This window comes from Phyllostomus discolor, chromosome 3 (assembly GCF_004126475.2).
Source record: "Phyllostomus discolor isolate MPI-MPIP mPhyDis1 chromosome 3, mPhyDis1.pri.v3, whole genome shotgun sequence".
NCBI classification, from domain to species: domain Eukaryota; kingdom Metazoa; phylum Chordata; class Mammalia; order Chiroptera; family Phyllostomidae; genus Phyllostomus; species Phyllostomus discolor.
In genome coordinates this window covers 126203308-126227575 of record NC_040905.2, presented here as the reverse complement: position 1 = coordinate 126227575, position 24268 = coordinate 126203308, and the positions used below count along the sequence as shown (strand labels likewise).

At 40.9% G+C, this 24268-nt stretch overlaps 2 protein-coding genes across 6 annotated transcripts in view; one reads left to right on the top strand and one right to left on the bottom strand.

Moving 5' to 3' along the window:
- IQCK (IQ motif containing K) overlaps positions 1-6145 on the bottom strand; it is a 195471-nt gene extending 189326 nt beyond the window's left edge. Inside the window, exon 1 of one of the 2 annotated variants that reach the window (XM_036021413.1) lies at positions 5891-6145. In XM_036021413.1, coding sequence (XP_035877306.1) covers positions 5891-6071 — 181 coding nt within the window. In that variant the 5' untranslated portion in view covers positions 6072-6145. The remainder of the gene's footprint in view (positions 1-5890) is intronic. The other variant, XM_028511543.2, reaches the window with a different exon arrangement.
- KNOP1 (lysine rich nucleolar protein 1) overlaps positions 6145-24268 on the top strand; it is a 29244-nt gene continuing 11120 nt past the window's right edge. Inside the window, exons 1-3 of one of the 4 annotated variants that reach the window (XM_036021408.1) lie at positions 6145-6240; positions 8992-9917; positions 11580-11648. In XM_036021408.1, coding sequence (XP_035877301.1) covers positions 8994-9917; positions 11580-11648 — 993 coding nt within the window. In that variant the 5' untranslated portion in view covers positions 6145-6240; positions 8992-8993. Of the gene's footprint in view, positions 6241-6352; positions 6851-6871; positions 6983-8991; positions 9918-11579; positions 11649-24268 lie in introns of those variants that run through there. The other 3 variants (XM_028515683.2, XM_036021407.1, XM_036021409.1) reach the window with 3 other exon arrangements.

Below are 24268 nucleotides of genomic sequence, written 5' to 3'. Positions count from 1 at the left end.
CTTTGCGACTCTTGGAGCTTCCTGGACTTACTGGGAGTCTATTTCCTTTGCCAGACTGGGGAAGTTATCTTTCATTATGTTTTCAAATTGTTTTCAATTTCTTGTTCTTCCTCTTCTCTTTCTGGCACCCCTATGATCCAGATGTTGGAACGTTTAAAGTTGTCCCAGCAGTTCCTCAGCTTCTCCTCTCTTTTTTGAATTCTTGTTTCTTCATTCTGTTCTGCTTGGATGTTTATTCCTTCCTTCTGCTCCAAATCCTTGATTTGAGTCCTGGTTTCCTTCCCATCACTGTTGGTTCCCTGTACATTCCTCTTCCTTTCACTTTTCATAGCCTTCACTTACTCCTCCATTTTGTGACTATACTCAGCCATTTCTGTGAGCATCCTAATTACCAGTGTTTTGAACTCTGTATCTGATAGGTTGGCTATCTCTTCATCACTTAATTTTATTTTTGGAGTTTTGCTATGTTCTTTCATTAAGGCCATTTTTTTTTTTTTTTTGGTCTCCTTGCCAGCTGTTAAGTTGTAAGGAGTGGAGCCTTAGTTATTCACTAGGGAAGAGCAACTCATATTGTTGCAGTGTGGCACTATCTGTGGGGGAGGCATCTGAGAAAGAACAATGCCACTTGCTCAGCTCTCAGCTGGCTTATAGTCCACTACCCACAAGCAAATTAGGCCCTTCTGGTTGCTGATTCCTGGGTGGATGTGTTTGTGTACATTCTAGGGCCCTGTGAGTCTCTCCAACAAACTCTCCTGTGAGGTTGGGAGTTTCTCCCATTCCACAACCCCCATAAGTTTTTACTGCAGAAGTTTTGAAGCTTTATTTCCACATGCTGGAACCCTGGGTTGCACAGTCTGTCTCGCTCCCCAGTTGTTCTTCCTGGTTATCAACACGCAAATGTGGGACCACCCACCCTGGTCCTCTAGCTGCCACCTTCCTGCATATCCTCCCCACCCGGTCTGCCTGTTTCTCCCCCCTCACCTGAATGAGTATTTCTTCTTTAACTCCTTGGTTGTCAGACTTCCATACAGTTAGATTTTCTGGCAGTTCTGGTTATTTTTTGTTTTTAAATTTGTTGTTGTCCTTCTTTTGGTTGTGTGAGGAGGCAAAGTATATCTACCTATGCCTCCATCTTGACCGGAAGTCTCTCCAAGTGATTCTAATATGCAGTGAGGTAGAGTATGATTGCCAGGTTTCAAGACTAATCCCAATTTGTTGGAGGTCTTAATGTAAAGAACATTCCATACAAGTCTGCAGGGTAACAACTATTGCTGAGAGAGGGACAGAAAATGCTCACAGTAATATTAGTTATACTTCTAAAAAACTGATAAAAGTATTTCTGGAAAGTCAATGTTTTAAAAGCAAATGCATAGCCACTTTGCATTGATGAGGAAAAACAAAGTTTCTGGGCAAGAAGATATAGATGGAATACATTTATTCCATCAATAACTACATATGTTCTTTCATTAGGGACATTTTTTTTTTGGTCTCGTTGCCAGCTGTTACATTGTAAGGGGTAGAGGCTTAGTTATTCACCAGGGAGGGGCAACTCACATTGTTGCATCGTGGCACTATATGTGAGGGAGGCATCGGAGAGGGAACAATGCCACTTGCTCAGCTCTGAGAAGTGCTGAGACACCAGTCTTATATAGGGCACAAGTTTTATTCCATTAGCTAGTTACTTACCAGATAGTAGAGCATTTCTAAACAAAAATATATTTTTTTAATCCCTAGGTATCGGGTTGGGGACAAGTATGCCAGACTGCAGATGATAAGCAATTTTGATTCTCAATATGGCTATATTCATTTTCTATTGCAATGCAACAAATTACCACAATCTTACTTAGAATATCACATATGATCTCAGTTCCTGTAGGTCAGGTCTCATCAGGCTGAAATCAAGGTTTTGGCCATGGCTGTGATCTCCTCTGAAGGCTGGGGTCATCTGCACGCTCAACAGTTGTGGCAGGATTCAGTTTCTTGTGGTTGTAGGTCTGAAGTCTACATTTCCTTTTTGGTTATTGGTAAGGACTGCTCTCATCTCCTAGAGGCTGCTCTGGGTCCTTGTCACGGCATAGTTCACACATGGTTATTTGCTTATTGAAGGCAAACAGGAAAATCTTCTGGTTCAATCTCTCTGATTTAAGTGCTCACCTGATTTGGTCTGGTCCACCTATAATAACCTCTAATTTAAGGTCAACTGATTACAGACTTAATTACTCCTGAAAAGTCTCTTGACAGAAATGCCTAGATTAGTGATTTATTGACTAATTAGGAGGTGAGTGCATTAAGGAGTGGGAATTTTGTGGGCTGAGCCATCTGAGATTCTGTCCATCACAACAGTCCCAACTCTATAACTTTTACCCCTCTGAATCATGTGAATTCACCCTTCTTCCCCCAAACCGTTGAGAAACACCAATATAGCATGAAATCTACAGGGTCTGGCACAAATAATGCCCTTTTTTATTACAAAATCATAAGCATGTGATTCTGCAACATAACAATGTCACACTCAAGCACATCATATGACATTTTAGGTGAAATGTTCAAATTAAAACTATAAATTATTATACCCGTATTATTACCCTACCAACAACACTCAAGCAGGCATTAATTCTGTGGGACCCTGTATTTATCTGAATTTTATACATTCATTTATAGCTTTGTCTAATTACAAAAGTGTATAGTGAGAAAATTCCAAATAATACAGAGATGTCTTATGTAGAGTGTAAGTCACGCATAATGCCATTACAACCAATACCCATTGTTGGATTTGGCATAGATACAACCTAATCTTTTCAGTACATTTATTAACATAACATATGTAAAACACAAATACATTTATTTACTTTAGATCTCCCAGAGTAGGTCAAATCATCCAAGTATAGAACCTTACCACACTGTATCCTTTTTCTTCATATTAGTTTGGCCCTTACTTGAAATTTGAAAAAATTAATCTCTTCTAATAGACTGAATTTTGTGATGGAATTACCTAGGTCTGTTTGTGCTTACCATCATATTCCCAGAGAATAATTGTTGAACAAATGAATAAATGAACAAAACAGTACAAACAAGTTACTTTTGACCCTTGATCTACTTAACTATTCGTTTATATTTACTGAGAGCCCACTACATGCAAGGAACCATTCTAGGTGTTGAATCTTGGACATCTTTTGAGGCTGCTACATATATTATGTGACACATTTATTTGGCCAGTGTACTCTTAGTGGGCATTTATGGATACTAATTAAAGTGGTTTTGAGAATACAAAGCCCTGATTTGTCACTGGAAAGATAAAAAAAAAAACAAAGAACATTTACAGATAAATTTCCATAAGGTGCCCCCACCCCTCAGCCCTCCAAAAGAGCACCAGTCAGGTAGGATAAAGGTCTTGTTTAAGTTAAGATATTTACTTATTCTTTATCTCATCTCCCTGTGACTGAGTTTCTGACCCATCTGCTTGCTGTGAGAATTTGCTTCTTAAGTGTATATATCCTAACAGAATATAATACTTAACCTTGAAGACAGGATTACCACAAAGCCTATTTTTTTAGGTTTGCTGTGAGAAACTGAATGTACTTATTACACCATAGAAAGCTGCATTTCTTAGAATGTTTGTTTTAAGAAATTGGGCTTATTCGCCCTGGCCAGGTGGCTCAGTTGGTTGGAACATCATCATGTACACCAAAAGGTTGTGGGTTTGATTCCAGTTCAGGCATGTAAAGGAGGCAAATTATAGACATTTCTATCTCACATCAATGTCTCTCTCTAAAATCCATAAAAACATATCCTCAGGTGAGGGTTAAAAAAAAAGAAAGAAATTGGACTTATTTATATAGGTTAGTAACAATCATTAATATGCCAGTATATACTTCACTATCTTTTTTTTTTCTTTAAGATTTCACTTATTTATTTTTAGAGAGGAAGGGAGGGGGACAGGGAGAGAAACATCAATGTGAGAGAGAAACACTGATTGATTGCCTCTCCTACGTGCCCCAACTGGAGCCTGAATCTGCAACCCAGACATGTATCCTGACTGGGAATAGAACCAGCCACCCCTCGCTTGGCAGAACAACACCCAGCCAACTGAGCCACACTGGTCAGGACTAACTCAACATCTTGAGCTCATTAACTTTATGGTGTAACTATATCATTTCATAATTGACTGACATAAATTCACTTGCTTCTCAGAGAATACCAAAACCCTTTGTCCTTGCTTTCTTCCTATAGGCAGGCCTGTTTGACCAAAATAAATACCATGATTCTAAAACACAATGCAGGGCATGTTTCTGTTTCAATAAAACAAACCTTTTCTGAGCACTTCTAAATGCCGGGCACATTGCTGAGCACCTTTGCATACACCATCTTATTCTACTTCTTGACAACAGCCATGATAGGTACAAAGATTATTCCTGTCTTACAGATGAGGTTGAGTAGCTTCCCTAACAAAACACCACTAGCTATGAAAAGCTATTTGTCTGGAGAATTGAAAGCTCTGGGTGAAGGACAGTCAAAATAACAACTTTCAAGTATCTGACTGGATTCTTTAATGGTAGAGTGATTAGTATATTGGGTCATAGCACCAAGGACGTAAGGACCAATAGATACAAGTTACAAAGTGGACATTCAAGATGAAATAGGCTTTTCTGGATATAATGCAATGTAATACTTGGAGAATAAATTCGACCAATGGATGGAAGTTGAAATGGATGGCCTATGAGGGCATCTATCAACTCTGAGTCCACTATTCTCTTCCTCTTCTGTATTTCTCACTTCTCAACCCATCACCCTCTCTCTCCTTCTACCTGGACCTATACACTGGTGCATTCATCCTTTTTTTCCCATTCAACAAATATTTGCTGACCTGTACCATCCATCATAGTAGCCATCGGCGGCTATCTAAGTTTATTAAAATTAAGCAAAATAAAAATTGCAGTTCCCAAGTTGTACTAACCACATTTCAAGTGCTTAATAACCACATGTGCCTAGTGGCTACCCCATTGGAAAGTTCTGCTGGACAGTACTGTTTCAAACAGCTGAGGTAGTGATGGTAGCCACATGAATGAAAAAATCCCGAGTTCTTGACCTTAAGGAGCCTATAGCCTAGAGGAGGAAAAAGAGACACCCAGTATGTATTACTTCTTAAGAGCTAACATTTATTGAATTTTTGCTGTAAATTGGGCAGTGTGTTAAGTACTTTCTGTGACCATTTGGGTGCATCCTCCTAACGCCAAAAAATAGGTGCCATCATTATACTCTTTTTACAGAGAGAGTAACAAGTTAAATTAATTTGCCCAACGTATATGGAGTATTTTTATAGGGTCTCATGACCAAGGGTATCTATGTGTGGGGCCACAAAATAAGGTGAGGATCCGTTTGGGGATCTTAAGGGAAGGGTAGAAGTGCAGAGGGATTAACAACTAAGTCTGTCTCTTGACCATGCTTGTTCAACATGTAGGCCATCGATTATCAACATCAGAATTTCCAGGGTGAGCATTAAAAGTCCTGATTCCTAGCACCCCTTTAGGAGCTCTGTGGGAGGGCCCAGGGGATCCACATTTTAAACAAGCTCCCGACTCTGCCCCAGAAATTCTTTCCTGTTCACTGGATGACGTTTCAGCACCACAGGCCCACACTACCTGGCCCCCTTTTATTGCGCTTTTCCCAGGCTGCCCCATACTTGCCACCTGACTACGAACGAACGAAAGAACGTTGGAAGCCGCGCTGGGTGATTCAGGCAGGCCTCTCGGAGCCTCTTTCCCTGGCGTAAAATGGAGAGCTCCGCGGGTCTGAGGAGCAACAGTCAACTGGCGCAAGGAAGGGCTTCAATTACGCGGCCCCCGCGGGACCGCCAGAGTCCCGCTCCTCCTGGCTTGCCTGGCCTGCCTACCTTCGCAGATCTGCTCCCACAGGTTCTTCCCTGGCGGTTCTGCAACCTTCCCCGGGGAAAGGGGCCGCTCGGGGGACGTGGGGCACACAGTGGGCACTGGTGTCCTGGTGGTGACAGACAACTCTAATGAATAGGCCTCGCGTTGCCCAGAGGAGCTGCTCACCCGCCCCAGGGCCGCCATGGGACCGGTTTCCACGGCAACCACCCTTTGCCCCGGCCACGACCCGGAAGAAGCAGGACCTCTCCAACTGCGGGCCAGCCTCTCGAAGTTGATATCCGGGTCGCTCAGTTGATATCCGGGTCACTCTGGAGCGGGTTCTCTGTTCCAGTCGGAAAAGTTTGATAAGCAGGTGAGAGCGGAAGATACACTTTGGAAGGGCGGAGAGGGGTCTGGCGATTGGGCCTGGGAACTTAGTGAACAGAGTGAAAAGCAGACGACCTGCGTGCCGCCACCTTCTCTCTCTAGTCTCCGGTATGCCCCTCATCCTGGCTTGAGGCCGCCGCCTTCAGGAAGTTTTCCCTCCTAGTAGCCGGGTCCTAGCTGGGTTCTTCCCAGTGTGTTTGTGTAGAAGCTTTGGCTCCGTAGAGCCTTTGAGGGACCAGCCTTGCCTCCTGGGTCCCTTGCTTCCTGCTAGTGATCCTGTGGTGGGACTGGGGTCTTGGTGCTCTCGTGCAGAACCAAGGCTCCAAATCTCGGCCTCCGTTCCAACCGCTTTTTTTTATCACTCGCAGGCTTTGGGACCCAGGGCAAGTGAGTTAAAGTTTCTAAGCCTCAGTTTGCAAGTCTTTGAGATGGGGTAGTCATGCCAGCCATCATGAGGCTGCCACGACAGTTTGGTTGGGTTCACTTTGTGTTGTTGAAGGAATGAATACATTTGGGGTCGCAGGGTTGAAGAGGATCTTCGTTGCTAAAGAGGATGGATGCTACAGTGTTCTGAATGACAGAGATGGGGAGAGAAGGTGATTAAGTTAACAACAATCTTCCCCTGGTTTATTTTATTTTGTCTTCTTTTTTTTTTTTTTTCCAAATCAGGTCTGTTGACCACTCTCCATCTGAGGCACCCTGTGCTCCCTTGACTCCACCCTCTCCAGGTTTGCACCTTCTCCCTCTCTTGCCATCCCCTCTTTCTCTGCCCACCCACTTAAATGTCTACTTTCTAAGGCTCTGTTTCAGACTGCTTCTGTCCAACGCTTAATTACCATCCATATATTCCAAAGTTTATTTTGCCTATGGCAGCCTAGTCACCTCTGAACCTCACACCCATATATCCACCTTTCTATGGAACATCTCCACTTAAATATCTCAGAGCATCTGTTCAAACCAGCATACCTCCAGCCTCCCACCACCACCTTCAGTTCCTTTGTTTCAGGGATTAGTGCCAACATCCTGCAGTTGCCTATGGTGGAAAACTGTTTTTCAGAGTTTCCTGACAACTGTTAGTCTAGGTTAGAAGACCTCCATTATCCTGACATTATCCCTGTGTTTGCTTTTATCACCTGTATCATCTATGTTATTACACCTCTTTCCCTCCCACATCGACTTGCTTTTTGATGGCAGGTGTTTTATCTCATTAATCTTTGTATCTTTTGACACCTATATGCCTGGTACAGAGTTAGGCTCTGGGAGTACAAGCAGACCTTGTTTGACTGTGCTTCACTTTATTGCACTTCACTGGTGTTGTGTTTTTACAAAGGGAAGACAACCCTCCACCAGCCAAAAGATTGCTATTCGCTGTATTGTGATACTTACTTTATTATGGTGGTCTGGAACTGAACCCACAAAAGTCTGCCTCTACAGCAGAAAACAAGACATGAGTGAATGAGTGGATGGTCCTTTGACTCTCCAGGAGCAATTATGAATGAACTTGAGCTCTGCCTCAGGCCTGGCCTGATTCTTTGAAGCTACTAAGAGTGAGGCAGGTCTGATGCTGAAGAGAACTCCAAGATGGAGAAGCTCCTGATCTTTCCCTCCCACTGTGTAAACCTTCTGTTAGAGGATGTTTGTTTCTGGTTTCCCTGAGTGTCTCCATGTCATCCAGGGAGCAACAGAAACTGGGATGGTGACTAGGGTGAGAGAAATAGTCCAGCTGGAAACTGAAGTGCATTGAGGGCTCCAGCCTCTTCTTACAGGTGCATCTCTGACATTTCCCCCCAAAATATAAATAAGTAAGTAAAAGGCTGGACACTCTAGGTTGCTATGTGTTGTCTTCAATCATTAAATGTTAGCAGTTTATTTGAAAATTTAAAAAGGCAGGCTGGATGTCCTCCTCCTTGCTCCTCCACACCTACCTCTGATTTAGTTCAACTCTTCTTTTGTGGATGGGGAAAGTAAGTCCTGGAGAAGCCAGCAGCTATGAGGCAAGAATGTCAAGAGAGTCACAACTTGAATCCAGGTGTTATGTACTCTAGCTGGGGCTCCTTTCACCATACTTCTCTGCTGGTCTTATTATTAGCCACAGGGGGAAGTAATTAGGAGAATAAGTCACTCGAGTGCAGGTTGGGGGAATTAATTTCTAGACAAAGCAGAACTGTTTAGATGAACAGACTTATGGGTTAATTGTGCCACAGTCACTGCATTGGTGGGAATCAGCAAGAAGGACTGACATTAGGAATCCTGTACTCTGCATCCAGTATAATGCGAGTCCCTGGAGGGCAGTGCCTGGTCTGTCTGGTTTTATTGCAGTTGTACTCATAGGATAGGCAGTTGATAAATTTCTATAGAATGAGTAAGAGGGTTAGGAAAAGGAGTCAACAATGTAGCAAGCACTTTCCATGGATTATCTCAATTTATTCTTTCCAACAGCCCTTTGAGAAGTGGTGTTTTCCCACATTTTCCAGATGGGGAAATTAAGGCTCAAGGAGAATAGGCGAGTGATTTAAGGTAAGGTAGCAGTTTGGATTTCAACCTGGGGCTGTCTGAATGTTAGCTTCATTCTGTGTCTTTGATCATATTTCCTTTTGCTCCTGTGGAATCATGCTTGTTTTCCCAGACCATCCACTCAAAGAAACATGACTCTTGGCAATACCTAGTTGAATTGTACACAACATGGTTTGGTGTAGGAATAACTTGTACCCTTTATTTATTTTATTTTATTTTTTAGGAATGATCACCAAGACCCACAAAGGAGACCTGAACCTTAGGCTTCCAGAGAAAAACAAGGAGAAGGAGAAGGTAGTAATCAGAGAACCAGAGACTCAGTACTCAGTTGTAAACAGAAACAGTTATTTTACTGAAGTCTTTCCCACAAGAGCCGTATCACCCATGAAGAGTGTGATCCAAGGGCAGGTATCTGAGATGCCTCTAGTGAAGAAAATAAGGAAGAAAAAGAAGGGCCACAGCACCCGCTGTGAGGAGCACCTAGAACTTGAGACCATGTTACGTGCCAGGTGGACAGAGAAGTCTTCCAGCCCCAGGGCACAGGCTTTTGGTCCATCTGAGCTCCTAAGTGGAGAAAAGAAAAAGAAGAGGAAGTTCTTTTGGCCTCTGGCCACATCCCCTGATTTGAGGATGAAGACCTTCCTGGACCCCAGACAGAGAGAGGAAGTGACCAGAGTTGGCAAGAAGCTCAAAATACACAAGAAGGAAGGAAAAGCCCAGGAAACCGCAGCCCTCTCAGTTGGGGACACTTGGTTCATCAAGGCCAGGAATCTGCATGCTTGCTCATTGGGAAAGGATGACCAGGAAGAGGCAGCTTTGGGGCAGAAAAGGAAGCAGGGAAGCCCCAGGGAACACAACATGAAGATGAAGAAGAAGAAAATCCACCAGGAGGGAGACACCCACCTTGGCCACCCCAAGCCCTCTAGGTCTATGGAGAGCAGCCCTAGGAAAGGAAGTAAAAAGAAGGCAGTCAAAGTTGAGGCTTCAGAATACATCCCAATAGGAGATGGCCTCAAATCCCCTGTGAAGAAGAAAAGAAAGTCCAATAAAAAGGCACGGCAGCAGCTAGGCATTGAGGAGCCAGCTCTGAAGAGAAAAAGAACAAAGAAGAGGAAAGAGAACAAAGTATCAGGAGAAACTTGGGAGGAGGTAGGTTGTCCTTTAGAAATTAACTCTGCTTTGGGAGAATAAGGGTGGAAGTTGGGAGTGTATGAATGTGTACATGTGCACACATGGGCAACTCAACTTTTCAGCTGAAAGAACTCTATTTAAACCAGCTTAAGCCAGAAAAGGGATTTATTGACACACGTGTAACCTATTGAGGGGTGGGTCTGGCACAGGAGGAAAGGGCTCAGTTAATACTGACTGAAGAACAAATCTGGACTTGGATCATCAAGGTGTCTGTGTGGCCTGTGCTCACCTCTACCAGATGCAGTTGGGGATTATAGGGACTCTCACAAGATGTAGTTCTGCATCCAGGATTTCTCCCAGCTCTACCCTGGTCCACCATTAGATTGGGTTTCACCAATTTCCTCCTTTATTCAGAAACTTTTGGGGGTTTAGGAGGAACACCAGAGGCTTTGGAGCCCAACTCCCATCAGAATCTAGAATCCCTTCTGCCAAGAACCCAGTGTAAGAGAGTCAGTTCCCCTCTGCTTAACATCTGTGACAGGGACTCAACCTACCAGAGCAGCCCCTGAAATGTATACATGTCTTCAAGGTCTTCCCAGATTATGTTAGAGAACAGAGCCTCTGGGGATAAGTGAAATGTGGCAGTTGTCATTACTGAAGGGAAAGTGGCCACCCTAAGGCTTTACCATCAGAGAGTCCCTCAATGCCTGAAGCCAGTGAGAGTGTGGCCCATGTAAACATGCATGGTCAGGGTAGGCGCAGAGAGGATGTCCCATGACAGCTGAGATATGTTAGGGGCCTTGGTCATTTATGCAATTAGAGCAGCAGGTACAGAGTCCCTGGGAAGAGCAAAGAGGCTGGGGAGGGGAGAACTGGGTGACAGTGACAGAGAACCATAGAGACCACAGAAGTCTGGATTTTTTGTAAGCAAGATGAGAGCCCTAGGAGTGTTTTAGAAAGTGAGATGACAGTCTGATTGAGGGTTTTGGTTTTTTTTTTAGATATAATTAACATGAAATTGTATACATTTAAGGTGTATAGTGTATTCTGATTAAATTTTTGAAGCTCACCTGAGCTCCTTGTGGAATGGGAGGGTGAGGAAGCAGGAGTTAGAGACCCATAGTTTTCCAGGCAGGAGAGAAAGCAGTGACTAGGGAATGCGGTTGAGCAGTGTGGAGAATAAAACTGGGTAGGTGTGGGTTTGCTGGCAGTCCTGTTCCCCACACCCATCAGAGGCCTGAGCCCACCTCTACATTCTTGGTCCTTGCCATCTTGTCCCCAACCCTCACCTCTACTATCAGTGGAACCATATGTTTTCCTCTTTGCTGGTTTGGCATCACCCTGGGAGGTCAGATGACTAGTGGTGGGAAAGGTTATGCCCTTAGCCTGAATCAGGAGACTTGAGTTAGTGTCAGCCCTACCTCTGACCTGTAGGGGTGACTTAATGATAGTCATTTCACCTCTCTGAATCTTAGTTTCTTCATCTGTCAAATAGGTGAGTGCCACAGTTTTAAGGAGAATCATGGAAGAGAAAGGATGTCAAATATTCTATAGGTGACGGAGTTTGGGGTGCTGCTAGGTTCTTGGGTCTTTTCGGGACTTTGTCATGATCTTACCCTACAGGGCTGCTTGGGCAGAGGGCCTATGCTTGACTTTTGCTCCCTTTGCTCTCCTGTGTAGGAGCCTGACACAGACTTAGAGGTGGTGTTGGAAAAGAAAGGCAATATGGATGAGGCACACATAGACCAGGTATGGCCCAGGTCCTCATGCCCCTCACATGTGTCTTGCTGTTCCCCTCCTATGAAGCCACAAGATCCTGGTCTCAGAAGGGCCCAGGACTCCAAAAGCCACCAGATTCTGTGGTGCATCTCCCATGGCAGAGAATTCTGTGGCCTTCTCCACTTCATGGTGGGAGAGCCCCTCACTGCCATGTTGTTGGCTGAGGGACCATCAGGTTATTTAAGAACCTCAGGCTGAGGCTCTCCTTCCTGTAACCACTGCACTGGGGAGAAGGGTGCATGTTCCCAAGACCTAAAGCCAGGGCAGGGAACACATGCTCAACCAGGCCCACATGTTATCACCTCCTGGCTTCAATTCAGGAGTATTTTGAGAAGTGGTTCTGTTGTGGGCTAGCTTATATTTCTGTCCAGCCCAGATCCCCTGGTAAGTGCTTTCTGTATGGAAGCTGGACTTTCTAGAATTGGGGTACTTTCACAACCCTGGACCCCAAGGCCTGGTAGGACAGTGTGTTAACTACATAGACTTGGCTGTAGGTCATTACTAATGAGGTAACCTAGGATAGTCACTAACCTTACTTAACCTCATACAGGTCAAAACCAAACCAGATTATGTTGTGAGATACTCAGCAGGGGTCTACCTCATACTTACACATTTAGAAAAATTTTTTATTCTTTATTATATTACAGTTGTCCAAATTTTTTTCCCTTTTGCCCCCCTCCACCCAGCCCAACCCTCTTACCCAGAGTCAGCCCTTTCTCCATTGTCCATGTTCATGGGTCATTCATATAGGTACTTTGACCTTCCCCTTCCTTCCACCATTCCCCAATCCCCCCTCACTCTTTCCCTCTTACAGCTATCAGTCTGCTCTATGTTCCCATGTCTCTGGTTCTGTTTTTCTTGTAAGTTTATTTTGTTCATTCCAGTTATAAGTGAGATTATACAGTATTTCTCTTTGGCTGACTGGTTTATTTCACTTAGCATAACAGTCTCCAGTTCCATCCATGCTGTCCAAACAGGTAGGACTTCCTTCTTTCTTTCTGCTGCATAGTATTCCATTGTGTAGATGAACCACAGTTTTGTAATTCACTCATCTACTGATGGGCACTTGGGCTGTTTCCAACACGTTGTTGTTGTTGTTGTTAACATTATTTATTTATTTATTCCTAGAGAGTGGAAGAGAGGGAGAGAAACATCAATGTGTAGCTGCCTCTCAGGTGGCTCCCACTGTGGACCTGGTCCACAACCCAGGCACATGCCCTGACTGGGAATCAAACACTGCAACCATTTGGTTTACAGCCTACACTCAATCCACTGAGCTATGCCAGCCAGGGCCAACACTTTGCTATTGTAAATAGTGCTGCTATGAACGTAGGGGTGCATGCATTCTTTTAAATTGGTGTTTCAGGATTCATAGGGTATATTCCAGGGAACTGTCATAAGGCAGTTCCATTTTTAATTTTTTCTACAGTGGCTGCACCAGTCTGCATTCCCACCAACAGTGCAGTAGGGTTCCATTTTCTCCACATCCTTATCAGCACTTATTGTTTGTTGATTTATTAATGATAGCCATTCTGATAGGTGTGAGGTGATAGCTCATTATGGTTTTAATTTGCATCTCTCTGATTGCTAGTGATGTTGAGCATCTTTTTATGTCTGTGGGCCATCTGTACATCCTCCTTGGAGAAGTGTCTGTTCAAGGCCTTTGCTCATTTTTTAATTTGGGTTGTTTGTTTTTCTGGCATTGAGTCATATTCTTTATAAATTCTGGAAATTAAACCATTATCCAATGTGTTATTGGCAAATATGTTCTCCCATACAGTTGGTTCCCTTTTCATTTTAATGATGGTTTCTTTAGCTGTGTGAAAAGTTTTTAATTTGATGTATTCCCATTTATTTTTTTTCCTTTTTTTTCCTTTCTTAGGACATATGGCAGTGAAAATATTGCCACATGGGATTTCTGAAATTTTACTGCCTATGTTTTCTGCTAGGACTTTTATGGTATCACAACTTACATTTAAGTCCTTTATCCATTTTGGGTTTATTCTGGTGTATGGTGTAAGTTAGTGGTCTAGTTTCATGTTTTTGCATGTACCAGTCCAGTTCTCTCAACACCATTTAGTAAAGAGACTGTTTTTACTCCATTGTATGCTCATGCCCCCTTTGTCAAATACTAATTGAACATAAAAACATGGGTTTATTTCTGGGCTCTCAACTCAGTTCCATTGATCAGTTCTGTGTGTGTGTTCTTATGCCAGTACCAGACTCTCTGGATTACACTGGTCTTGTAGTGTAGTTTAATATCAAGTATTGTGACCTTCCTATTTTATTCTTCTTTCTCTGGATTCCTGAGGCCATTTGGGGTCTTTTCTGGTTCTCTATAAATTTTTGGAATATTCTGATCTGTAAAATATAACATTGATATTTTAAAAGGCATTGTGTTGAACCTATATATTGCTTTGGGTAGTGTGGACATTTTAATGATGTTAATTCTTCCAATCCATGAACATAGTATATGCTTCCATTTATTTGTATCTTCCTCAATTTCTTTCTTCAGTGTTCTGTAGTTTTCCAAGTACAGATCTTTCATTTCATTGGTTAAATTTATGTCTAGGTACTTTATTTTTCTTGTTACTTTAGTAAATGGGATTTTTTTTTCATAGTTTCTCTTTCTGATAATTCATCTTGTTGGTGTACAAGATGCCATCAATTTCTGACTATTGAATTTGTATCCTGCTATTTTGCCAAATTCACTCATTAGGTCAAGTAGTTTTTTGATGAAGACTATAGGGTTTCCTGTTTACACTATCATGTTGTCTGTGATAGTAACAGTTTTACTTCCTCCTTTCCTATTTGGATGCCTTTGATTTCTTTTTGTATAATCACCGTGGCTAGAACTTCCAGCACTATGTTGGATAGAAGTGGTCAAAGCAAGCACCCTTGTCTTGTTCCTGATATTAAGGGAAACACTTTTAGTTTTGCCCATAGAGTATGATGTTGGCAGTAGGTTTCTCTTATATGGCCTTTATGATGTTGTGGTGTGCTTCCCTCTTTTCCTACTTTGCTGAGTGTTTTTATCATAAATGGCTACTGGATTTTGTCAAATACTTTTTCAGCATCCATTGATATGATCATGTGATTTTGTCTTTCATTTTGTTCATGCGATGTATTACATTTATTGATTTGTGAATGTTATACCATCCTTGCATCCTTGGGATAAAACCCACTTAAGCATAGTATATGATCTATTTAATGTATTGCTGGATCCAGATTGCCAATATTTTGTTGAGAATTTTAGCATCTGTGTTCATTAGAGATATTGGCCTGTAATTTTCTTTCTTTGCTGTGTGTTTACCTTGTTTTAGAATTAAAGTGATACTGATCTCCTAAATAAGAGTTTGGAGTATTCCCTCTTCTTAAATTATTTGTCATACTTTGAGAAGGATAGGAGTTAGTTCTTCTTTAAATGTTTGGTAAAATTCACCTGTGAAGCCATCTGGTCCAGGGCTTTTGTGTGCCGGGGTTTTTCTGAGTACTGCTTCAGTTTCCCTAATTGTTATCAGTCCATTCAGACTTTCTGCTTCTTCTTGAATCAGTTTTGGGAAATTGTATATTTTCAGAAATATGTCCATTATGTTTAGGTTGTCCAGTTTCTTGGCACGTAGTTCACAGTACTTTCTTATAATCCTTTGTATTTCTGTGGTATCTATTGTTATTTCCACCCTTTCATTTCTGATTGTATTTATTTGGGTCTTCCCCCCCCTTTTTTTTTTTTGATGAGTCTGGTTAAAAGTTTGTCTATTTTGTTTATCTTGTCAAAGAACGAGCTCCTGGATTTATAGATTTTTTTGTGGGTTTTTTTTTTAATTCTCTGTGTCACCTAATTCTGGTCTGATCTTGATTATTTCCTTCTACTTGCTCTGGGCTTTGTTTGTTGTTGTTCCTGTTTTCTTTTTTATGTAGGGTTAGGTGTTTTGAGATTTTTCTATCTTCTTTAGGAAGGCCTGTGCTGCTGTAAACTTCCTTCTCAGGACTGTCTTTGCTGTGTCCCATAGGTTTTGGGTTGTTTTGTGTTCATATTCATTTGTACACTTTTTTATTTCTTCCTTGATCTCATTGTTAACCCATTCATTATTTAATAGCATGTTATTCAGTCTCCATGTATTTGACTGTTTTTGAGGTTTTTCCTTGGGGTTGGTTTCTAGTTTCTAGCCATTGTGATCCAAGATGCTTGATATGATTTCAGTTTTCTTGTATTTGTTAAGGCTTGTTTTATGTCCTACCATATGGTTTATCTTCGAAAATAATCCATGTGTGTTTGAAAATAATGTGTACTTTCCTTATTTGGAGTGTTCTATAAATGTGAAGTTCATTTGATCTTGAGTGTTTTCCAGTGCCATACTATGCACGTTGATTCTTTGGAAGATCTATCCCGTTGTTGACAGTGGGGTGTTAAAATCCCCTACAATGACTGTATTGCTGCCAATCTCCTTCTTAAAGTCCTCCAAGATGTTCTTTATGTATGTAGGTGCTCCTATGTTGGGTGCATATATGTTTACAAGGGTTATATCCTTATGTTGGACTCCTCCCTTAAGTATTATATAGTGACATTGTTTGACTCTTGTTATGGCTTTTATTTTAAAGCCTATTATATCTGATGCAAGTATTGCTACCCCAGCTTTTTTTTCATGTCCATTTGCTTGGAATATTTATTTCCATTCCTTCACTTTCAGCCTGTGTAGATCTTCTGTTCTGAGGTAGGACTTCTGTAGACAGTATGGGTCATGTATGGGTCATGTTTTCTTACCCACTCAGCTACCCTATGCCCTTTGAGTGTAGCATTTAATTCATTTACATTTAAGGTTATTATTGTAGGTACTTGTTCAGTGCCATTGTTTCCTTTGGGGCCTGTTTTCCTTTGTCTCTCTATTTCTTCTTCTTAAAGTAGCCCCTTTAGCATTTCTTGCAGTGCTGGCTTGGTGGAAATGTACTCTTTTAGCCTTCTTTTGTCTGGGAATCTTTTTTATTTCACTTTCCATTTTAAATGAGAGCCTCACTGTATAGAGAAATCTTGGTTGCATGTACTTGCTTTTCATTACATGGAATATTTCATGTCAATCCCTTCTGGTTTAATAGTGTTTCTGTTGAGAAATCAGCTGATAGCCTTATCAGAGCTCCCTTGTATGTTACTAGCTGTTTCTCCCTCACTGTCTTTAAATTTTGGCATTTTAATTATGATGTGTCTTGGAGTGGGCATCTTTGGGTTCATTTTGATTGGGACCCTCTATACTTCCTGAACTTGTGTGATTTTTCCCTCACCAAGTTAGGGAATTTTTCTGTCATTTTTTTTTTTTTGAACAGTTTTTCTATCCTTTCCTACTTCTCCTTCTGGTATTCCCATGATGCGAATGTTGTTACATTTCATGTCCTGAAGTTCCCTTAAACTATGCTGGTTCTTTTTGAGTCTTTTTATTTATTGCTCTGACTGGATGTTTTTTCTACCTTGTCTTCTAGCTCTCTGCTTCATCTGGCATGCTTTTAATTCTTTCTAGTGTATTCTTCCTTTCATATTTGTATTGTTCATTTCCTTCTGGTTCTTATTCATAGTTTGTATGTCCAGTTTTATGCTGCTGTAGTTCCCACTAAGTTGCTTTTAGCTCCCATTAAGTTCCTTATAGTTCTCACTGAGTTCCTTGAGCATCCTTATAACCATTTTTTGAACTTTACATCTGATAGATTGCTTGCCTGAATTTCATTTAGCTCTTTTTCTGGATATTTCTCCTTTCCTTTCGATTAGAGGTTGTTTCTTTGTCTCCCCATTTTAGGTGACTCTTTTCATTTCTTTGTCAGATTGCTCTGCTTTGATCTTCTGTCTTCCTATGGTAGCCTTCTGTGGTAGGAGTTCTGTTGACTTGGTGCTTCAGTCTCTTTGATCTGTTCAGGATGCTTTATTCAGTTTATGTTGTCATTATTCTTGTATATGGGCTTTGATTACTGAATGCTTATACATTGATGGGTACTCTCATACAGCTTGCTGAGTAGGAGTCACAATGTCCACAATGTCTTGTATGCTGTTGTATAGGTACTTGCAGAAAAAAGCAAAACTACTCAGAAAACCAAACCTACACTAGCAAAAATACCCCCCTACCACATACTACATCAGCATTATGAACAGCAAATGAACAAAGATTAATAAAGGTAGAAAGGAATTACAATAGGAAAAAGACAGTGATATGACTAAAGGAGAGAATTTGATTTTAAGAGGGAAGAAGGAGGAGAAAAAATAAGAATGGGGAATAGAAACAAGGCAAAGAAAGGGAGAAAATAAAATTTAAAATGTAAGTAAAAAAGGGAACAGCAATGGCAAAATGGAGTAAGAATAGGGAAGAGTATAATGTAAGGTTTGAAATCAAATTTTAAAACATAGCGAATCACTAGGAACAACAACAGATGAACAAAGATTTACATAGGTGGAAAGAGAATAAGAATATTATAAGAAAGAGAATATGAGATGTTGGGAGGAGAAATAATAAAAGGAATAGTACAGCTGCACCAGTGCCAGGAGCAAGACCTGCAGATAGGCTTTCCTCTGGCCTATCACAGCTGTGGGAGTGCAGCTTCTTCTCCCCTTTGGCCACTGAGCAATCCCAGACCAGGGGCTCTGGCCCAGTGGGCGAAAGGCCAGAGACAAAAAGCCACCTGCCAGGATGTCCTCTTGAATGATTGACTGGGGGGCAAGGGAAGCCAAGAGCCGCCCAATCTCAGCCCACCTCGGGAAATAGGCTGCATGCCCCTGCTGTGTGTCCCAGTTTCACTGTACTGAGCTCCATGCCCATCCTCCTCCCCAGCCTCCTCATACTTTTACTTATAAAGTAGGAGGCTCCCGATGACCCCCTCATGCTTTGTCAGCAAGTAATTTCTGGAGAGAAGCAATAGGATGTGATATGGGATGGCTCCTGTCTCATGGGGCTTCTCCAGGAGAGGAAGAGAAAATTAGTGAGTACTTAGAAAGCCCAGTATGAGGAGGGATGCCTACAAGTACCTTTTAAGTTTCTAACATAATGAATGCCTTTGGGGCACTGGGGGACTCTCCCTATAGGAAAGGTCATCTTAGTGGGGCTAAGAAGATCAAAATGGGATGACACTGATAGAGCCCTACCAGGACCTGGCAAAACACAGGCCCCAAGAAAGGAGAACTCCTCATCCTCCTGTAGGTCATGGTCATGCAGCTTGTCAGGGCAACAGTAAATAGCCAGGCTGCTCTGACCCATCCAAGCCCCATGCCCCTTCCCTCAGCTCAGTTCCCAAGTATGTCCAGCCACTTAGGACTCAGTGAGATACTGTGACCCTGAGTCATCACACTCTTGCACTTCATATGAACAGGGCCCACAAATAACCTCTTGGCTTTTCTGTTTGTGCCTATTTAATATTTTACAATTTTGAGAAAATTTCTAACCATTTTGCATAATAGAGTCTCACCTCTCCCTCTGTCTTTCCTATTCATACTAAAAGTTTACTGTTATAAAATTGAAAGGAAAAAAAAGGAACCTGAAATCCTATCCCCTAATATTCACTGTTAACCCTTTGTTGATATATTCTTCTCGATTTATCCTTTCTAGCTTTACATGTAATTTTGTTTTTTTAAAAATGTATTTTTTATAAATTAATATTTTAGTTATAGTCAACATACAATATTATATTAGTTTCAGGTATACAACACAATGATTAGACATTTATATAACTTAGGAAGTGATCACCCTGATAAGTCTTTGTACCCATCTGGCACTATACATAGTTATAACAATATTACTGACTACATACATTCCCTATGCTGTGCTTATACTATTCTGTAACTGGCAATTTATACTTCTTAATCCTATCACCTTTTTCACCCAGCCCTCCAACGCTGTTTCCCTCTGGTGAAACATCAGTTTGTTTTCTATACCTATGAGTTTATTTGTCTTATTTGTTTAAGTTTTTAGATTCCACGTGTAAGGGAAATCATGGTATTTTTCTTTCTCTGTCTGGCTTATTTTACTTATTTAGCATAACATCTAGTTGTTGCAAATAGTAAGATTTAGTTCTGTTTATGGGTAAGTAATATTTCATTTCATATATGTACTCAGCATTTTTATCCACTCTTCTTTTGACAAGCACTTGCATGGCTTCCATATCTTGGCTATTGTAAGTAACACTGCAATGAACATAGGAGTGCATATATGTACCCTTTTCTAATGAATGTTTGGATTTCTTTCAATACCTACACATAGAACCGTTGGGTCATAAAGTAGTTCTATTTTTAATTTTTTGAAGGAACTTCCATACTGTTTTCAATATTGGCTGCACCAACCTGCATTCCCACCAACAGTGCACGAGGGTTCCCTTTTCTTCACATTCTCACCAACACTTCTCTGTTTTTATATTGATGATATCCATTTTGACAGCTGTGTGGTGATATTTCATTGTGGTTTTAATTTGAATTTTCCTAATGATTAGTGATATTGAGCATCTTTTCAAGTGTTTGTTGGCTATCTGTATGTTCCCTTTGGAAAAGTGTCTATTCATGTCCTCTGCCAATTTTTTTTTTAATTTATTGGGTTGACATTTGTTAATAAAATTATATAGGTTTGAGGTGTACAGTCCTATATCATCTGTATGTTGTATTGTGTGTTCACCATTCCAACTCGTCTCCTTCCATCACCATTTATTCACCCTTTACCATCCTCTACCTCTCCATACCCCTTTACCCTCTGATAATCACCATACTGTTGTCTGTGAATATGACTTTTTTAATAGCATAATCCCTTCACATTTTCACCCAGCCCGACAACCCCCCTGTCCTTTGACAGCTGTCAGTCTGTTCTCTCAGTTTTTCTGTTTTGTTAGTTTATTGTGTTCATTAGATTCCATATATGAGTGAAATCATGTGGTACTTGTCTTTCTCTGACTGATTTATTTAGCATAATGCTGTCCAGGTCCATCCATGCCGTTCCAAAGGATAAGAGTAGTATTCCATTATGTAAATGTACCTTAGCTTTTTTATCTATTTATCTACTAATGGACACCCAGGCTGTCCATCTTGGGTAAATAATGCTGCTATAAACATCAGGGCGCATATATTCTGATTGGTGTTTAGGGATTCTTAGGATATATTCCCAGAAGTGAGGTCACTGGGTGAAACAGCAGTTCGATTTTAATTTTATTAAGGAAACTCCATGCAGCTTTCCAGAGTGGCTGCACCAGTCTGCATTCCCACAGCATTGCCCTAAGGTTCCCTTTCTCCACATCCTCACGAGTACTTGTTTGTTGATTTATTGATGATAGCCATTCTAACAGGGGATGTCTCATTGCCTCTCTCTGATAGTTAGTGACATTGAGTGTTTTTCATGTGTCTATTTGCCATTTGTATGTCCTCCTTGAAGAAGTGTCTGTTCAAGTCCTTAGCCCATTAAAAAATGAGCCCAACTTTTTACCCCAACTTTTTAATAGGGTTGTTTGTTTTCCTAGAGTAGAGTTGTGTGAGTTCTTTACATATTTTGGAGATCAAACCCAGTTCTCCTGTGAAACCATCCAGGCCAGTTTTTTTGTGTGCCGGAATTTTTTGATCACTACTTCAATTTCATCAGCTGTTATTGGTCTGTTCAGCCTTTCTGCTGCTTCTTCATGCAGTTTTGGAAGATTATATTTTTCCAGAAATTTGTCCATTTCATCTAGGTTTTCCAATTTACTGGCATATAGTTCTTCATAGTAATTTCTTACAGTCCTTTGTATTTCTGTGATATCAGTTGGAATCTCTCCTCTTTCATTCTGATTGTGTTTATTTGGGTCCTCTTTTGTTTTTGATGGGTCTGCTTAAAGGCTTGTTGATTTTATTTGTCTTTTCAAAGAACCAGCTCCTGGATTTATTGATCCTTAGAATTGTGCTTTTAGTCTCTATGTCGTTGAATTCTGCTCTGATCTTGGTCATTTCCTTCCTTCTATTTGCTCTTGGCTGTCTTGTTGTTGTTCCTACAGTTCTTGTAGGTGTAGGGTTAGGTTAAGGTAGGTTGTATCGCTGTGAACTTCCCTCTCAGGAATCTGTTCGCTATGTCCCATAAGTTTTGGACAGTTGTGAGTTCATTTTCACTTCTTTCTAGAAATGTTTCGATTTCTTCCTTGATCTCATTCTTGACCCATTCATTGTTTAATAGCATGCTATGCAATCTCCATGAGTTTGAGTGGTTTGAGATTTTTCCCTGAATTTGGTTTCTAGCTTCAGTCTCTTGTGGTTGGAGAAAATGATATGATTTCAATTGTCTTCAATTTGTTGAAGCTTGTTTTGTGTGCTATCATGTGGCCTATCTTTGAAAATGTTCCATGTGTATTAGAAAAGAATGTGCATTTTGTTTCTTTGGGATGAAAAGCTCTCTCTCTATATATATCAGCTAAGTCCATTTGATCAAGGATATTGTTCAATGTCACAATATCTTTGTTGATATTTTGTTTGGAAGATCTATCCATTTTTGACAGTGGGGTGCTAAAATCCCCTACTGTAATTGTGTTGCTGTCAATTCTTTCTTGAAGTACTCCAATATTTTCCTTATATATTTGGGTGCTCCTATGTTGGGTGCATATATATTTATAATGTTTATGTCTTCTTGATGGATTCTTCCCTTCCTTGAGTATTATGAAGTGTCCTTCTGGGTCTCTTTTTATGGACCTCTTTTGGAAGTCTATTTTGTTTGATATGAGTATTGCTACCCCGGCTTTTTTTTCCTGTCCATTTGCTTGGAAGATTTGTTTCCAGCCCTTCACTTTCAGTGTGTGTAGGTCTTTTGTTCTGGTGTGGAGCTCTTGTAGGCAGCATATGTGTGGATCATGATTTCTTTTCAATTGAGCTACAGTATGTCTTTTGATTGGAGCATTTAATCCATTTACATTTAAGGTTATTATTGATAGGTACTTATTCATTGCCATTTTTCATGCCTGTGTTCCTCTCTCTCTCATTCTTTTTCCTTTCCTAAAACAGTCCCTTTAGCATCTCTTGCAGAGCTAGTTGAAGGAGGTATGTTCTTTGAGGCTTCTTTTGTATGGAAAACTCCTTATTTGGCCTTCATTTTAATTGAGAGCCTTGCTGGATAGAGTAGTCTTAGTTGCAGGCCTTCGTTTTTCATTACTTGGAATATTCCTTGCCATTCCCTTCTGGCTTGCAGCATTTCCATTGAGAAGTCAGCTGCTACTCTTACCAGGGCTCCCTTGTATGTTACTTTCTATTTCTCCCTTGCTGCCTTTAAGATTCTCTCTTTGTCGCCCTGGCTGGCGTAGCTCAGTGGATTGAGCGTGGACTGGGAACCAAAGTGTCCCAGGTTCAATTCCCAGCCAGGGTACATGCCTGGGTTGCAAGCCATAACCCCCAGCAACCGCACATTGATGTTTCTCTCTCTATCTCCCTCCCTTCCCCTCTAAAAATAAACAAATAAAATCTTTAAAAAAAAAAAGATTCTCTCTTTGTCTTAGAATTTTGCCATTTTAATTATGATGTATGTTGGAATGGGCCTCTTTGGGTTCCTCTTGATTGGGACCCTCTGTGCTTCCTGCATTTGTGTGACTTTTTCATCAAATTAAGGAAGTTTTCCACCATTACTTTTTCAAACAGTTTTTCTCTTTTGCACTTCTCCTTCTGGTATCCCTGTTATAAGGATATTAATATGTTCCATCTTGTCCTGAAGTTCACTTACCACCTGTTATTTCTTTTGGAGTCTTTTTTCCTTTTCTTGGTCTTCCTGGGAGTTTTTGTCTACCTTGTCCTACAGCTTGCTGATTCTGTCCTCTGCTTCATCTAGCCTGTTTTTTATTCCTTTTCCTGTGTTCTTCAACTTAGAAATTGTATTCTTCATTTCCTCTTGTCTCTTGTTGATAGTTTCTATTTTCTTTTTCACACTGATATACTTTCCAGTAAGTTCCCCATAGTTTCCCTATAGTTTTGGGGAATTCTCTGTGAGCTCATTGAGCTTCCTTATAACCATTGCTTTGAACTCAATATCTGCTAATTGACTTGCCTGTATTTTATTTAGCATTTTTTTCTGAGTCTTCCTCCTTTCCTTTTGTTTGGGGTTTGTTTCTTTGTCTTCCCGTTGTTTTTGAGACTCTTCTTGTTAGCTTCTTCTTCTTAAATTGATCTGTTCTGACTCTCTTAGTTTGTGATGTGAAGTTGTATGGTAGGAGACCTGTGAGGATCAGTCATGCAGTCTCCTTGATTTCCTGAACTTGATTATCTTGGGATGCTCTTTATACAGTTTATGTGACTCTCTGGATGTAACTGGGTTTTAGTTTTGTTATGCTGTTCTTTAGTGGGTACTTCCATGCAGCTGGTTTACTGAGGGTCACTCTGCCCACCATATCTTGTATGCTGTTGTGCAGGTGCTATCAGAACAAATCCACAAAGCTGACGAAGCAAACCCACATCCACAAAATTAACTCCCACCTACAATCCCACTATCAAAAGCAAATGAACCAGTATTAATAAAATTGTAAAGAGATTAAGACTGTTATAAGAAAGGAGAGAGATAAGCTACAGTGTGAAATCTAGTGACTTAATATGCATACACTTGAAGGTCAAGAATTGAATGTTAAAAGGCTATTCAAGAAAGATA